General features: G+C 45.9%; 2 protein-coding genes across 4 annotated transcripts in view; both read right to left on the reverse strand.

Moving 5' to 3' along the window:
• RIPK1 (receptor interacting serine/threonine kinase 1) overlaps nucleotides 1-663 on the reverse strand; it is a 51,136-nt gene extending 50,473 nt beyond the window's left edge. The window contains exon 1 of one of the 3 annotated variants that reach the window (XM_069958087.1): nucleotides 463-663. The gene's annotated coding sequence lies outside the window, so the exon portion shown is untranslated. The remainder of the gene's footprint in view (nucleotides 1-462) is intronic. The other 2 variants (XM_069958089.1, XM_069958088.1) reach the window with 2 other exon arrangements.
• Nucleotides 664-10,267: 9,604 nt separating this feature from the next.
• NQO2 (N-ribosyldihydronicotinamide:quinone dehydrogenase 2) overlaps nucleotides 10,268-16,736 on the reverse strand; it is a 32,811-nt gene continuing 26,342 nt past the window's right edge. The window contains exons 4-6 of the mRNA XM_069959672.1: nucleotides 12,425-12,538; nucleotides 11,795-11,896; nucleotides 10,268-10,490 (exon numbers count right to left, since the gene is read on the reverse strand). Coding sequence (XP_069815773.1) covers nucleotides 10,317-10,490; nucleotides 11,795-11,896; nucleotides 12,425-12,538 — 390 coding nt within the window. The 3' untranslated portion in view covers nucleotides 10,268-10,316. The remainder of the gene's footprint in view (nucleotides 10,491-11,794; nucleotides 11,897-12,424; nucleotides 12,539-16,736) is intronic.

Raw genomic sequence — 16,736 nt, forward strand, 5'->3', positions numbered from 1 at the left:
GTAGCTGCCAGTATTGCGTCACGTATTCCTGGTAAAAGAAAGAGGAATGGGAGGATCCCAGAACTAGAACAGATGCTCCAGTTATTTCACTGCAGTCAGGTCAGCTATGGAAAATGAAAGCTCATGTACAGCTGTATCCTCCATTATGGAGGTGAGATCTGGGGGGCACAGGCTGGCCCTGCAGACCCCTATGGTCGGCTATGTGCTGCCACCACTGATCCCTTCTAATACCACCTTCTGCCACCATTCACACATACTGCCGCATATACTGTATACATGGGGAGAAGTATGTACAAGCACTGCGGCCACAATGATACGAGTGTGCCCCCGTGTGTACACCTTATAGCACACTAGGTATCGGCCTCAGCGCGGCTGGCTTTCACTTTCGGTTCCGCAATATCCCCCATAGACTGGAGCCCGGCTGCCTGTAGCAGTGGCGCTGTACACAGCAGCCCTCCTCACCTGTCACATACACGTCACCAATGCCGCGTCTCCTCAGAGCCTTGGTGTCCTATGTAAGGTAATTATAGCGCCGGGGCCGCCTCCTCCGCAAAGGACATGGAGGGTTGTGCGGAGTCCTAGCCGAGTCTCTTCCTTCACACTCAACTTCTTACCGCTTCCTGGTGGAAGAGCTGTCCGCGCCGCGCCGCCCCTTCCCTAAACCCGACACTACGCGGCGCTACGTAAGAGATGCGGTGTGACCGGGAAATCCCATACTGCCCGCAGCATCTGACGGGACGGCGACGTCACTGCTGCTCTGGTGTGCACTGTGCTCTTCTCCTGCTCTGGTGTGCACTGTGCTCTTCTCCTGCTCTAGTGTGCACTGTGCTCTTCTGCTGCTCTGGTGTGCACTGTGCTCTTCTGCCGCTCTGGTGTGCACTGTGCTCTTCTGCTGCTCTGGTGTGCACTGTGCTCTTCTGCCGCTCTGGTGTGCACTGTGCTCTTCTCCTGCTCTGGTGTGCACCGTGCTCTTCTCCTGCTCTGGTGTGCACCCTGCTCTTCTGCCGCTCTGGTGTGCACCGTGCTCTTCTCCTGCTCTGGTGTGCACCGTGCTCTTCTGCCGCTCTGGTGTGCACCGTGCTCTTCTCCTGCTCTGGTGTGCACTGTGCTCTTCTCCTGCTCTGGTGTGCACCCTGCTCTTCTGCCGCTCTGGTGTGCACCGTGCTCTTCTGCCGCTCTGGTGTGCACCGTGCTCTTCTGCCGCTCTGGTGTGCACCGTGCTCTTCTCCTGCTCTGGTGTGCACCGTGCTCTTCTGCCGCTCTGGTGTGCACCGTGCTCTTCTCCTGCTCTGGTGTGCACCGTGCTCTTCTCCTGCTCTGGTGTGCACCGTGCTCTTCTGCCGCTCTGGTGTGCACCGTGCTCTTCTCCTGCTCTGGTGTGCACCGTGCTCTTCTCCTGCTCTGGTGTGCACCGTGCTCTTCTCCTGCTCTGGTGTGCACCGTGCTCTTCTCCTGCTCTGGTGTGCACCGTGCTCTTCTCCTGCTCTGGTGTGCACCGTGCTCTTCTGCCGCTCTGGTGTGCACCCTGCTCTTCTGCCGCTCTGGTGTGCACCGTGCTCTTCTGCCGCTCTGGTGTGCACCGTGCTCTTCTGCCGCTCTGGTGTGCACCGTGCTCTTCTCCTGCTCTGGTGTGCACCGTGCTCTTCTCCTGCTCTGGTGTGCACCGTGCTCTTCTCCTGCTCTGGTGTGCACCGTGCTCTTCTCCTGCTCTGGTGTGCACCGTGCTCTCTTGCCGCTCTGGTGTGCACCGTGCTCTTCTGCCGCTCTGGTGTGCACCCTTCTCTTGTGCCGCTCTGGTGGGCACGGTGCTCTTCTGCCGCTCTGGTGGGCACGGTGCTCTTCTGCCGCTCTGGTGTGCACCGTGCTCTTCTGCCGTTCTGGTGTGCACCGTGCTCTTCTGCTGCTCTGGTGTGCACCCTGCTCTTCTGCCGCTCTGGTTGGTGTGCAGCCTGCTCTTCTGCCGCTCTGGTTGGTGTGCACTGCACTCTTCTGCCGCTCTGGTTGGTGTGCACTGCACTCTTCTGCTGCTCTGGTTGGTGTGCACCATGCTCTTCTGCTGCTCTGGTTGGTGTGCAGCCTGCTCTTCTGCTGCTCTGGTTGGTGTGCAGCCTGCTCTTCTGCTGCTCTGGTTGGTGTGCAGCCTGCTCTTCTGCTGCTCTGGTTGGTGTGCACCATGCTCTTCTGCTGCTTTGGTTGGTGTGCAGCCTGCTCTTCTGCTGCTCTGGTTGGTGTGGATTACACTCTTGTGTTCTGGTGTTCACTGTGCTCTTTTACTGGTCTGGTGTGCACTGCTTGTACTGCCCTGATGGGCTCTGCACTCTTGTACTGCTTTGGTGGGTACTCATGGGAGAGACTATTACACCAAAAGATGTCTGACAGATTATTTTACAGATTTTTTTAGCCAAAGCCTTGAATGGATTTGAAAAGAAGAGAAATCTCAGTCTTATCTTTACGACCTGTTCTCTGTTTATAGTCCATTCCTGATTTTGGCTGAAAAAAATCTGTCAGATAATCTGTCAGATGTCTTTTGGTGTAATAGGGCCCTTAGGCTATGTTGACACATAGTATTTTGTCCAGTATTGTCGACAGTATTTGTAGCCAAAATTAGGAGCGAAACCCACAGAGAAAAAATACAATGGAAAGATGTGCACAGTTTCTGTGTTTTTAACCCACTCCTGGTTAGAATTAAAAAAAAAAAAAAAAAAAAAAAAAAAATACTGTGTGTGAACATAGCCTTGTACTGTGGTGGTGTGCACTGCACTCTTCTGCTGCTCTGGGTGGTGTGCACTGCACTCTTCTGCTGCTCTGGGTGGTGTGCACTGCACTCTTCTGCTGCTCTGGGTGGTGTGCACTGCACTCTTCTGCTGCTCTGGGTGGTGTGCACTGCACTCTTCTGCTGCTCTGGGTGGTGTGCACTGCACTCTTGTACTGCTCTGGTTGGTGTGCACTGCACTCTTCTGCTGCTCTGGGTGGTGTGCACTGCACTCTTGTACGGCTCTGGGTGGTGTGCACTGCACTCTTCTGCTGCTCTGGGTGGTGTGCACTGCACTCTTGTACTGCTCTGGTTGGTGTGCACTGCACTCTTGTACTGCTCTGGTTGGTGTGCACTGCACTCTTGTACTGCTCTGGTTGGTGTGCACTGCACTCTTGTACTGCTCTGGTTGGTGTGCACTGCACTCTTCTGCTGCTCTGGGTGGTGTGCACTGCACTCTTGTACGGCTCTGGGTGGTGTGCACTGCACTCTTGTACTGCTCTGGTTGGTGTGCACTGCACTCTTGTACTGCTCTGGTTGGTGTGCACTGCACTCTTGTACTGCTCTGGGTGGTGTGCACTGCACTCTTGTACTGCTCTGGTTGGTGTGCACTGCACTCTTGTACTGCTCTGGTTGGTGTGCACTGCACTCTTGTACTGCTCTGGTTGGTGTGCACTGCACTCTTGTACTGCTCTGGTTGGTGTGCACTGCACTCTTGTACTGCTCTGGTTGGTGTGCACTGCACTCTTGTACTGCTCTGGGTGGTGTGCACTGCACTCTTGTACGGCTCTGGTTGGTGTGCACTGCACTCTTGTACGGCTCTGGTTGGTGTGCACTGCACTCTTGTACTGCTCTGGTTGGTGTGCACTGCACTCTTGTACGGCTCTGGTTGGTGTGCACTGCACTCTTGTACGGCTCTGGTTGGTGTGCACTGCACTCTTCTGCTGCTCTGGGTGGTGTGCACTGCACTCTTGTACTGCTGTAGCACCGCGCTTGGTTTATACAAAATCTCTTTAGATCAGATGTTTTGTTTTAGTGTTCAAGTCACTGGAGACACAAAGAAGATTTAAGGCGCTATTACACAAAACGATAATTGTCCGTACTCGGCTGATAATCATCTTGTGTAATAGTACACAACGATCAGCTGACATGAACAATGTCGGCTGATCAATGCAGTCGTTTGTCTCCCAACATGTTAAAAGACAAACGACTTATGTCACTCTGTGGAATAGGAGCGGTGGCATCAGACTGCTGCTATATGCTATAGGCTGCCCGAACGATCTAGCAATCACCCGGGCACCGCCCCGCAGCCCCCCTGTACTCACCTGCTCGCTTCCGACGCGTTTAATAGCGCCAGCAGCGCGGGGGAAATGAGGAGCAAGCTAGTGCTGACAGCACTCATTTGCTCCTCTCCGTTGCCCCGTGTAATAGGGGCTTTACTCAGCAAAGCCCCACAGTTGTATTTTTATATGAAGAGGGTTGAACTAAGGTCCATGTGTCACAGCTAATGGAAGTGGTGATTGTATTGTTGCACATAAGGCAACTTTGCCATTGCCTACATACAGATAGAGGATGAATATGGATGCATCATGACCTGACCACATACACTTTTATTAGATGAGATACTCCCTTTCAGCTATAGCCTAGGGCCAGAGCTTCCTAGTGACTTTGGTCTTAACATGGGTCACTATGTTTTGCTCCAGGATCAGGACCTGAAATATATTGAGTATATCTGTACACAATACGGCTATGTTCACACTACGTAAGTTTCCGCCCGTAGCGCGCTCCTTGAATAAGCGGCCGGAGATTTACGTAGTTTGCGTACAATGGAAAGTATACGATCTACGGCTGCACGGTTCACACTACGTAAGAAGTTACGCCCGGATCGTATGCGGCGCCGTAAAAAATGAACCAGACCATTGTTTCAGGATGGAAATGCTGTAACTTACGCCTGTAGCATAACATGCGGTCTCGTACGGTGATTTCTTCATTTTTACACTTTGATTTGCTGATCCAAAAGGTTCTGTGGGGTGTCCGGGGCTAGCCGAAGATATCCACTAAAAGACCGCTGTCAGATCGCTACGTACGCCGCTCGGGAAGCGTACGTAGCTTACGGGCGTAAGTTCGCGGACCGTACGTAGCCGGCCGCAACTTGCGTAAATCCCGGCCGGAGTTTTACACGTATATGTCAGGCCACGAAAAATATGCGGCCGGACAAAAACGTAGTGTGAACATAGCCTACATGTGTATAATATCTGTATATAAGTAAAGGAATCTTGGCTATAAAGCCCAAGGCTAGTTTTACATGAGCATGTTACATGCATGTTTTTGTGTCCATGTTATGGGCAAAAGTCTTGACTGTGTTTCTGATGAAGAAAAAAAAAGTATGTCATTTTTCAGACCAGTTCCACTTAGTACCTCACTTTGAAACCACTGGGTACTTGAAAAAGAATGGCTTAAAAACCACTGGTTCTAGTGCATTGCAGTTTCTCGCCTTGATTATACCACAGGAAACCCCGAAGGAGCTGCGGTGGAAATTTTGCTGGGAAGTGTATGATATAGTTGTGCACATCCCAATCAGGTGAGTGTATGTTCACACACAACCTGCAGATCACCATATACAAAGCTACTAAAACACTGCACCAGAAGGCACCCCTGCCTCGCTCTCTCTTTTAATGTTATACAATGAAACAAGGACACTGGATACTTTTTCAGCTAAATTCTCATTTTGCTGGAATGTTTTACAATTTTAAATTATTTACATGTTTTACTGCAAAGTGTGAACTTGAACTGATAGATTTGCAGTACAAAAGGCACTTTAGTAAACACAAAAAAATAAAACCTAGTTCTTGGAGAAACAAAAGTATATTGTCATGTTTCAGTGTGGTGCAATCTGTCAGAATAATAATGTGTTTCCTATACTAACTGCTTGGCAAGGCATTTTCTGTGACATTACACAATTTAGAAAGTTGAATTTGCGTTTGCCTCAGAAGTACTCTTGGGGCGTGTTCATACCTGTTGCAGACAGAATGTTATATAGGTTTGAAAATCTCAGGTTTTCTCATACTTATCAGTTGCTGTATGTCATGCAGGAAATGTTGTTTTCTTTTTGGTCTGACACAGTGCTCTCTGCTGACATCTCTGGCCGAGACAGGAACTGTCCAGAGCTGCAGCAGATCCCTATAGAAAACCTCTACAGCTCTGGGCAGTTCCTGTCTCGGCCAGAGATGTCAGCAGAGAGCACTGTGTCAGACTGGAAATAAAACATTTCCTGCAGGACATACAGCAGCTGAGAAGACCTGAGATTTTTAAATAGATGTAAATTACAAGTCTATATAACTTTCTGAAGCCAGAAAGAAAAAGATTTTCACTGGATAACCCCTTTAAAGGGCTTGGCACAGCACCTGTGTACTGACGCCGACCCCAGAAACCAGCCCATAATCTGTTGTGTTGTTGGCGGCAAGTTCTAGGCTGGTATTTTCTTTTCACTCCCTTCCGACCAGAGATATTAAGTGCTCTCACAGAAATATTAATCAGCTTTTATAAAATATAACTTTTATTGGTATTCATAAAAAAAAAACTTTGACCACATTTTTGTGTATGTTAAAAGTAATCATTTAAAAATGGATCTGCAAATACGCCGTGTAAACCTACCCTAAGTTGCTGTGAGGTCACAATTAGGTTACTGTCAGCAATCTGCTATGACATCCCAACTCTGCTTTAGTCAGGTAACTGCTGTTAGATCTCAACTGGTTTCAGTCAGATAAACTCCTGAGTAGACATACCATACGTACAACTACATTAAGGGTACAAACACACACAGCAGATACGCAGCAGATTTGATACTGTGTTCAGTTATTTACATCTTATCTGCTGCGTATCGCAGCAGTAAATACGCAGCGTATATGCCGTGTGTGTTTGTACCCTAAGAAGATTTTCAGGGTAAAACAGTTCATAGTCCATCCACTTTAATAGGAGCTGAGACTGCAGTGCACTGGCACCACTGCTACACAGGGAATGGAGTCATTTGCTTCTGGCTCTGTTCTCACTGTAGTGTAGGCAACAAACTGCTGATTACCCTAGATGCCGGGTGATGGCACCCACTACCCGCCACATCAGGGGGCCCAGCCAGTCTGTGATATCCCCTGATTAGCTGTTCAGGACCTTTGTCCTGACACTAGCTTACCCAGGAGAATAGTGTGTTCTGAAGCCAGGCCCCCCACATTAAGGCTTCATTCTCATGTTCCGTGTTCCTCACGGAACACGGACGTGGAATGTCTGTAGCGGACTCTCCCCCGCCCGTGCAGCATCTGTTATAAGATGCTCGGAGCGGGGGAACTGTTCAGATATGTGCCACGCTGTAATGACAGTGCTGTGCAGCTGCTTCATTACAGCACCGTGCATATCTGTACAGTTTCCCTGCTCCAAGCATCAAATTACAGATGTTGCTCGGGCGGGGGAGAGTCAGTTACAGGCATTCCAGGTCCATGTTCCATGAGGTATACGGAATGTGTGAATGTAGCCTTAGGGACCTGCCTCCGGGCTCCTTTAATACTAGCTGCTGGCTGAGCACAGCAGGGACTTCCTCCGGCTCTGGTACTGTCTCCTCTTTCACCCCCATAGTAGGTGTACGTAGGTAGGTCCCCTCTGCCGTGGCACTACATACCCCTCCATGGGCCCCAGAGCTGGGCTATGCCCCCTGCTCCGGATCCCTGCTGCTCTGCCATTTACATAGTACGAAATAACTGACACACAGTGATCCCTACTTACTGTGTCTGTCATTAGCTGGGCAGCAGTGAGGCAGTCTCCTTCCTCTCTGGACCTGGCCTCTTCTGCTCACAGGGATCAGCCTGCTACGGGGGATGGGAGAAGACCGGCAGGGATGTGAGTATTGTTATGGAGCTCAGTGGTGCCTGATAAGCAAAATCTCCTTCATGAGATATTTGACTTAGTAGAGCTGCAGTGTTGTGTCTGGTCACACAGGAGGGGAAGGAAACACACACACACACACACACACACGTCCAGCTCTATAAAACACACACTGGCTTTATAACACCCCTCCCTGTTCTGGCTGTATATACCCTCCCCCCATTCTGGCTGTGTATACCCGTCCCCTTGTCCTGGCTGTATATAACAGACAGACACGGCTGTCCTGGCTGTATATAACAAACACACACTGCTGTCCTGGCTGGATGTAAGTATATAAGTAGTTGTATTAATATTAATACTATTAATATTATTAGCGGCTTAGTGACGTGGCTGGGACGGGCCCATTTAAAAGTTTGCTATGTGGCCCAGCCATTTCTAGTTACGCCCCTGTACCCCACTAATCAACTACTGGTAGAGATAAGCGAATCGCTGATCCCAACAAAGCGAAGTGCTTCATTTGTTCACCACTCTGCTCATCAGGGCTGCTTCACTCCCTGCCATTCTGAGTGCCACGGAAAAGATGGATCCAATCCTGGGAAATAGGTAGAACTTTTCCATGGTTGGAACCAGCTTTCCCCGGCATCCTGGGAGGAGTGGCAGGGAGCGGAGCAGTGCTGAAAGGCTGCGGGCTTAATGAGCGGAGCATTGATCAAACGAATCTCTTCGCTAAGATCGATTTACTCATCTCCTGTGGATAACGCTTTATAACAGTTGGAAATCACACAGGGGCCATCTGTTGGTTTCAGCTCTTAGGCATATGGGGATTCCATGGCACTAGATCAAATGTGCAGCCCATTATATTCAACACTGTTGGCTGCATAACCCCTGTTTATACTGGGAGATGTGCAGCCAATAGCGAAAATTTAAATGGGAGTACAAAAGATTCAGTCAGCTGACAAACAAACATTTGCTCATTTGTTGGCTGTTTGCCACCCCTTTTACACAGGCTGATTATCGGGAATGCTTAACCATAGGAACACTCATTTGCCTGATAAGTGAGCTGTGTATGAAGACCTTTGAACATTACCAATGCTCTGTAAACTATCCCTAGTACTTTGTAGCTTCCTGCTCGACTCTCTGGCTCTGTGTCCTGCCAGTGGTGTGGCGGTATTTTCAAAATATCGGTCTTAAATTGGCATCCGGAGTGCTGGGCTTGCATTAAATTCCCAGTACTTAAGATGGTACTGGCAGACTATGGGGGGGGGGGGAATTTATGAAGAGCGTCGTACAAGTAGGCTGGTCTTATATTAGGCCCGGCCCCCTTTCCCCCGGAAGGATTCACTAAGAGGTGCACACCTTTTAGTGAATCCGGCCAGGCGCCCTAACCTGCGCCCTGCGTACTAAATCCTGCGAGCAGGCGTAAATCATGATAAATTAGGCCTTTTCACAGCCCTCCCCCCAGCTTCTTTAGCCCTCCCATTGGGCGAGTGGGGCAAACGGCAGGGAGAAGGGGCGAATCTTAATGGACGTTTCATAAATGTCGCCCTATGTGTTTTCCCCAAAAAAACACCATTGCCCTTTTTTTTTTGGCGCAAAAATGCTGCGTCCAGATTTTAGCTGAGAGTCAGTAGGGAAATGTAAAACACCATACCCACCTGACGTTCTTCTGTTTGGCATCTTCTTATTTTTCTGCAGTTTGGAAGTTTCGAATAATGGCAGCGGGCTGTGTGTTAGGCATTTAAAAAAAAAAAAAAAAGAAATAGTGGCATTTTTCCTTCCATAGACTTTTATGGGCTTTTTAAAAACGCCATGTCTATATGCATATTGGCCTTTTTCCTGTCATTTTTCCTTAATTTTTCAATATAATTCATGAAATCACTTGTAATGAAGAAAAAATTCAGGGGATAAGACAAAAATTCCAATATACAATAAAATGAGAAAATGCCAGAATAGCTGCCGAAAAGCAAGACAATCTGCTGGGTGTTGTTTTTCTCAGTCTAAAACAATGCTATGCAAAATGTGAGCTTAAAGCGTAACTGTCATTTCAGGGACATTTTTCTGAAAACAATAAATATCAACAGTACAAGCGATTTTAAAAAACTCTGTAATAGGTTTTATGTCCTAAAAGAGTTTCCGTCTGTACAGAAAAAGCAATCTCCCAGCCTCCCCCCTCACTTCAAATGAAGCAGGATTTCTGTGTCCATTATGTGGCTATGGAGAGGGGAGGGGCTGTTAGGAGTGACTGAGCACGGAGGATTTCTGCAAAGCACAACACCCTGCAATCTTCTCTCAGTAAGTTCATACATAAGCACTGACCTTTCTGACCCCAGAATCCAGCGTTTTAGGTGCCCAGAGAGTCTACAAACAGCTGATCTTCATGTCACCTCTTCCTGCTCCCTCATCTCCCTCAGCCCCTCCCCCCTTCATAGGCTTACAATGGAGAGAGCAGAGCCCGTCTTCACTGGCTTCTCTGTAATGAAGACGTGTTTGCCTGATAATGCACAGATAAGAAGTCAGGGGGGAGGCTGGGAGATTGCTTCTTGAGTACAGAAAGAGGCTTTTTTGGCTGATGAAACCTATTACAGAGTTTCTTAAAATCGCTTCTACTACAGATTTCTGCAATAAAAAAAAATATGACAGTTACGCTTTAACAGAAATCTGTCTAAATCTTTTGTTTCTCAAAAGCATCAGGTATCTAGTGGAAGTACCAAGGCGGTGTACAGTCTATAGGTTCTTCATCCCAAATGTTTTCTAGTCTTTGAGCCCAGTTATTCAGCATTTCTTTTCTTCTTTGTTCACTCACATACTCTGGTGCATAAGAAATTTGAGGAGCAAGAACTTGAAATCCACAGAAGTGCATAATGCCATGCTGGGGAAAGCAGAATGAAAACTCGATAAGCACAAAAACTGTATTTCTTGATTTATAACTATAAAATACAATTAAAAAAATCAGTTTGTGTAGCGGTGCTACTACTGATAGACATGAGCATAATATGTATGCAGAATTGTGGCTGTGTTACTTCTGTGATATTGCCTATATAATCCTCTGTTACTGGCGAGTATATATCAATGGTAATCCCTATTTCATGTTAGTTTACTGTAGTATAATGTCTCAGTAAAGCAAAGTTATGATCTTAGGTCCCATTGACATCATGTGGTGACATACTTTTACGTTGCTTCCTCAAATGCAGACTGGCACTGATACTGTTCCATGCGGACAGGTATTGCACAGAAATTTGTGCATTTTGCTGGTGTGAGGTTTACAACGTGATGTAGTTCAGTAAGAACTAAACTGCCAAAAGAAACATTACAAAACCGCAGTATTTTGTGCAAAAAGTACTAAAAAAGAAAATCATACCAATCCATGCAATTAAGGTAAAGGGGTTGTTCACAAAAAAAAAAATCTTTCAAATCACCTGGTGCTAGAAAGTTCCAAAGATTTGTAATTAAATTAAAAAGTAAATTAAAATCTCAAGTCTTTCAGTACTTATCAGCGGCTGTATGTTCTCCATGAAGTTGTGGATTCATTCCGGTCTGATACAGTGCTTTCTGCTACCACCTCTGTCCATGCCAGGAACTGTCTATAGCAGCAGCAAATCCCCATAGAAACCCCCTGCTCTCCAAACTAGAAAGAATACAGTACAGCAGTTGAAAAGCATCGGAAGACTTGAGATTGAAAGCAAATTACAAATCTCTGGCACTTTTTGGCACCAGTTGATTTGAAAGAATTTTTTTTTGTAAACTAGCCCCTTCAAAAGGGGTTTTCCAGAATGAATTGGTGGTGGTAAGTGCTTACAGTTCTGCACAGTCCTGGGGCCTGGATGTAAGCAATGTATGGACTTGGAATGGGAACTAGCTAGCTGTGCTGCAGTAACAGTAGAGCCAAGGCTTCCTGCAGATATTCCTTTAATGGGTTTTCCCTGATAAACACCTTTAAAAAAGAAGAATGGCGGGGGGAAAAAAAATATTTTTGGCCAAGGGTGGGGCAACATAATAAGGAAGGTATATTTACCTTTCCCAGTGCCTGTGAAGTGCAGCATCCCACTCCTGAACCCCAAGACGGCAACATCACAGCTGACAATGCTGCAGTCACTGATTGGCTAAATCCAACCTGTTTGGAACCGAGCTTGGTGATGCAGCACAGCGTGGGCACGGGGGCCAGCACATGCTTACCTGAATAGGCCAAAGAAGATAGCGAATGTCACCACTTTTGCCTTCTTTACTGAACATATCTTCTGTTCCACCAGTGGTAAATGAAAGTAACGCCCGTTTACCCTAAGTTTTAGAGAAATAAATACACACTAGGTCATTAGTGGCAGTACAACATCCCACATTGCTTCTCATCAGGTTTTGTCTCTGAGCTCTCTTGTATTTTATTGTGTTATACATAGTGTTAGCAGAGATATACATGTTTTTGTGGCAGCAGGGAGAACTGCATGACAGGGTTGTTTGTGCTTTAAACATTTTTTATGCAGTTTTTTGAAGTTTTTGTTGATCAAAATTGTGTAATATAAGCATTTTTGGTTGTGTTTTATTTTCACTCAAAATTAAGACTGTGTTTAGGTATTATTTTACTTTGTGTGAACATAGCCTAAGGCCATAGCCATAGCTCTGTGCCTTCACTGTACATGCGCTTTCCCTCCCTGGAACTGAATTAAGCTTTGACATGACATGCGTCTGTGTGAAAAAGTACTATGGTAACATGTAAACAAAGCCAAGTCTGTGTATGGAAGCTCCACACTAATAAAAAATACTTATAAAATATATTTTGTGACTCAATATACTTTTAGTAGTACGACGTACCTTAAGTAATCCAGTATCATAACAGCCTGGGAAGTCAAAGGCAAAGCCTTGTATAAAGCATCGATCTATCCAGCCCTTCATGATTGCAGGGAAGCTGAACCAGTACAAAGGGAACTGAAAACAAATAGGGACATTAAGATATAAACATGTAGACAGAGCTGGTGTATTTAAATTAAAGGTGCCCACTGCCCATACAATTTAGAATAAAGTTGGCTAAACTTGCCACCGGTCTAACTGTTTGGTGACCTCCCTATTATTATTCCCTAAGAAATTATGTTGGAGAGAAGGGTCTGTGTGTTTTTGTGGATTTTTTGAAGGCTCTATTGTTATGGGAGGTATAAGCCAATACCAGAGCTGTCTGGCTGCAGCTAACCCCCTAACTCTCCATAGAGGAAACATCAACATTATTGAGAATGCATGGCCACCTTAACCCCTTAAGGGCCGGGCCTGAAATGGCCTTAAGGACCGAGGCAAATGTTATAAATATGACCTGTGTCACTTCATTCATTAATAACTTCGGGATGCTTTTACCTATCCAGCTGATTCTGAGAGTTTATTCGTGACATATTGTACTTCACATTTCTGGTAAATTGGAGTCCATACTTGCAACGAATCTTTATGAAAAAACCCTGAATATCGTAAAAAATAGCATTTTTCCAACTTTGAAACTTTTCTGCTTGTACAGAAAATTGTCATGCCACATAAACTATATATTAAATAGCATTAGCAATATGTCTTCTTTATGTTGGCAGCATTTATTAAACTATCTTTCAATTTATTTAGACAATAGGAAGCTTAAACGTTAGCAGCAATTTTCCAAATTTAAAGTGAAATTTGAAAAAATTGAAAATGCCATTTCTGTGCAGAAATTTTATTGTAATCCAATATCTTTTATAATTATAAAGCTATTACCAGAGAAATGCACCCCAATATTTATTGCCCCGTTTCTACACTTTATAAAAATAGACCATATGTGGCCCTATTACGTTAGTTGACGCAACCACAAGCCTCAGATATAATGGAGCGCCTAGTGGATTTCAACGCCTCCGTTATATTTGGTCATTTTTGATTGTACCACTTTAGGTTGGCAGAGGCTCTGGGGTGCCAAAACCTAAAAAATACCCCTAAAGGGACACCATTTAGAAAACTACACCCCTTGAGGAATGTAACGAGGGGTGCAGTGAGCATCTGGACCTCACAGGTGCTTCACAGATTTTCAGAACAATGTGGCGTGAAAAAAGAAAAAAAATTTTTTTACACTAAAACGTTCTAGCCTTCAATTTTTCATTTTCACAAAGAGATGAACGGAAAAAGAAACCAAAACGTGTAGCGCAGTTTCTCCCAAGTACGGAAATACCCCACATGTGGACATAAAGTGCCAAGTGGACACAGGACAAGCCTTCAAAGGGAAGGAGCGCCAATTGGCTTTTGGAAGCTGGATTTCACTGGAATGGATTTAAAGGGCCATGTCGCATTTACAAAGGCCTTGTGCTGCAAAGACAGAGAGAAATTCCCACAAGTGACCCCATTCTGGAAACTACGCCCCTCAAGGAATCTAACAAGGGGTGCAGTGAGCATATGGACCCCACTGGTGACGGGCACAAATGTGGAACAAAGTGACGTGAAAGTAAAAAATTAAATTTTCTCACTTGCACGGCACAAATGTGCCCATCATCAAGGGGTCTATATCCTCACTGCCCCCTTGTTACATTCCTTGAGGGGTGTAGTTTCCAGAATGGGGTCACTTGTGGGGGGTTTTCACTGTCTTGGCAGCACGAGGGCTCTGTAAATGCGACATACCATTCACCATCCATTCTAGCTAAATCTAGCCTCCAAAATCCAAATGGCGCTCCTTCCCTTCAGAGGCTTGCCCTGCACCCACATGGCGCTTTATGTCCACATGTGGGGTATTTACGTATTTAGGGTAAATTGCTCTACACATTTTGTGTGTTTTTTTTCTCCTCTTTTAACCTCTTGGGAAAATGAAAAAATCAAGGCTAGACCAACATTATAGTGTAAAAAATGTAATATTTCATTTTCACGCCGCATTGTTTCACATATGTGCCCGTCACCATTGAACAATGTGATGTGAAAGTGAAAAATTTCGTTTTTTAATTTTCACTGCCCAAATGTGCCCGTCATCAAGGGGTCCATATCCTCACTGCACCCCTTGTTAGATTCCTTGAGGGGTGCAGTTTCCAGAATGGGGTCACTTTTGAGGGGTTTCCACTGTCATGGCAACACAGGGCCTTTGTAAATGCAACATGGCATTCACCATCCAATCTAGCCAAATGGCGCTCCTTCCCTGCGGAGGCTTACCCTGCACCCGCATGGTGCTTTATGTCCACATGTGGGTTATTTCCGCAGTTGCTACACATTTCTTGTTTTTTTTTATCTTTTAACCCCTTGTTAAAATAAAAAAAAATCAAGACTAGATCAATGATTTAGTGTAAAAATTTTACATTTTTTTACACTAAATGTTGGCTTAGCCTTTTTTCATTTTTACTAGAGGTTAAAAGAGGGTGTAGGGTAATTTTCCCTGAGTAGGGAAATACCCCACATGTGGACATAATGTGCCATATGGGCACAGGGCAAGCCACCAAAGGGACAGAGCGCCATTTAGATGCTGGAATGGAGGATGGAGGCCATGTCGCAATTACAAAGCTTCTGTGCTGCCAGGACAGTAGAAGCCCCCCACAAGTGACCCCATTCTGGAAACTACACCCCTCAAGGAATCTAACAAGGGGCACAGTGAGCATATGGACCCCACTGGAAACGGACACATGTAGAACATGTGCTGTGAAGATAAAAATACTATTTTTTTTCATTTTCACGGCACAAATGTGTCCGTCACCAGGGGGCCATATCCCCTCTGCCCCACTTGTTAGATTCCTTAAGGGGTGTAGTTTCCAGAATGGGGTCACTTGTGGGGTTTTTTATTGTCTTAGCAGCAGAGAGGCTTTGTAAATGCAACATGGCAAGCCTCTAATGGGAATGGCGGCCATGCCTATTGCCGGTAAGGGGCTTCAGAACGGGGCCCCGGGTGCCGCGTGTAGCCCGGGACCGTGGCTATTAGCGGGCACGATCCGATTGCCGTGCCCGCTAATCAGGTAATCAGATGCAGCTGTCAAAGTTGACAGCTGCATCCGATTACCGGATGCAGCACTTCCCTGGTGTCTAGTGGCGGAGAACGCTCCCCCGGGACATTGTCCCGGAGGAGCGATCTCCGTTTCTGTTACCTGCCAGGGTCTCCGCCAAGATGGCGCTGACCCCGGCTCGGCACTCATTTGTTTTTGGCTGCAGCAGCCGAAAGCAAACGAGTGCCGATCTCATTGATCTTTGCTGTATAACTATACAGCAAAGATCTCAATGAGAGATCAAAGTGTATATACTAAAAGTCCCCCAGGGGGGCTTCTAGTATAAGTGTAAAAAAAATAAATAAAGTGTTGTTGTCAATAAAAAGCCCCCTCCCCTAATAAAAGTCTGAATCACCCCCCTTTTCCCATGGTATAAATAAAAATAAATAAATAAACAAACATGTTTGCTATCGCCGCGTGCATAATCGCCCAAACTATTAATCACATTCCTGATCTTGCACGGTAAACAGCATTTTTGGTCGCATAAAATCCAGAAAAATTGTAATAAAAAGCGATCAAAAAGTCGCATATGCACAATCAAGGTACCTATAGAAAGTAAACATAAAGGCGCAAAAAATGACACCTCACAGAGCCCCATAGACCAAAGGATAAAAGCGCTATAAGCATGGGAATGGATCAATTTTCGTATTTTTTTTTTTTTTGCAAAAATCAATAGTCCGGGCGATTTTAGGAAACTTTGTAATTGGGTTTATTAGCCAAATATGCCATTAGCTGCATTTAAAAAGCCTTTTCCCAGCCCCCCCCCCTCCTCTCCTCTTTTCCATCCACTGCAAAAAATCTGAAAATTGTGACTTGTTGCATGAGTCACACTCTGTCTGTCCCTATAGAGAGGGGAGGGGAGGGGGGAGGAGGAAGGAGGGAGTTAGCCAACAGCAGAAAGCTGAGAACAAAGGGATTACAGGCACAGAGCTGGGTGACAGCTGTAATTAGAGCTCAGAGAGGTCAGTGGTGACTGTCAGAGGAGATGGAGGATGAGGTATTTGTAGATTAACTCTTTGTTGCCCTGTTTTGGTCTTTTATTTAGCTCTCTCCATAGGAGAACAATGAAGACAGGGGGGAGAGCTGCTTTTTCATGATAAAAATGCATTTTTCGGCTAATAAACCCAATGACTAAGTTTCTTAAAATCGCCTGGACTATTGATTTCTGCAAAAAA

This window comes from Dendropsophus ebraccatus, chromosome 2 (genome assembly GCF_027789765.1).
Source record: "Dendropsophus ebraccatus isolate aDenEbr1 chromosome 2, aDenEbr1.pat, whole genome shotgun sequence".
In the NCBI taxonomy this organism is placed as follows: domain Eukaryota; kingdom Metazoa; phylum Chordata; class Amphibia; order Anura; family Hylidae; genus Dendropsophus; species Dendropsophus ebraccatus.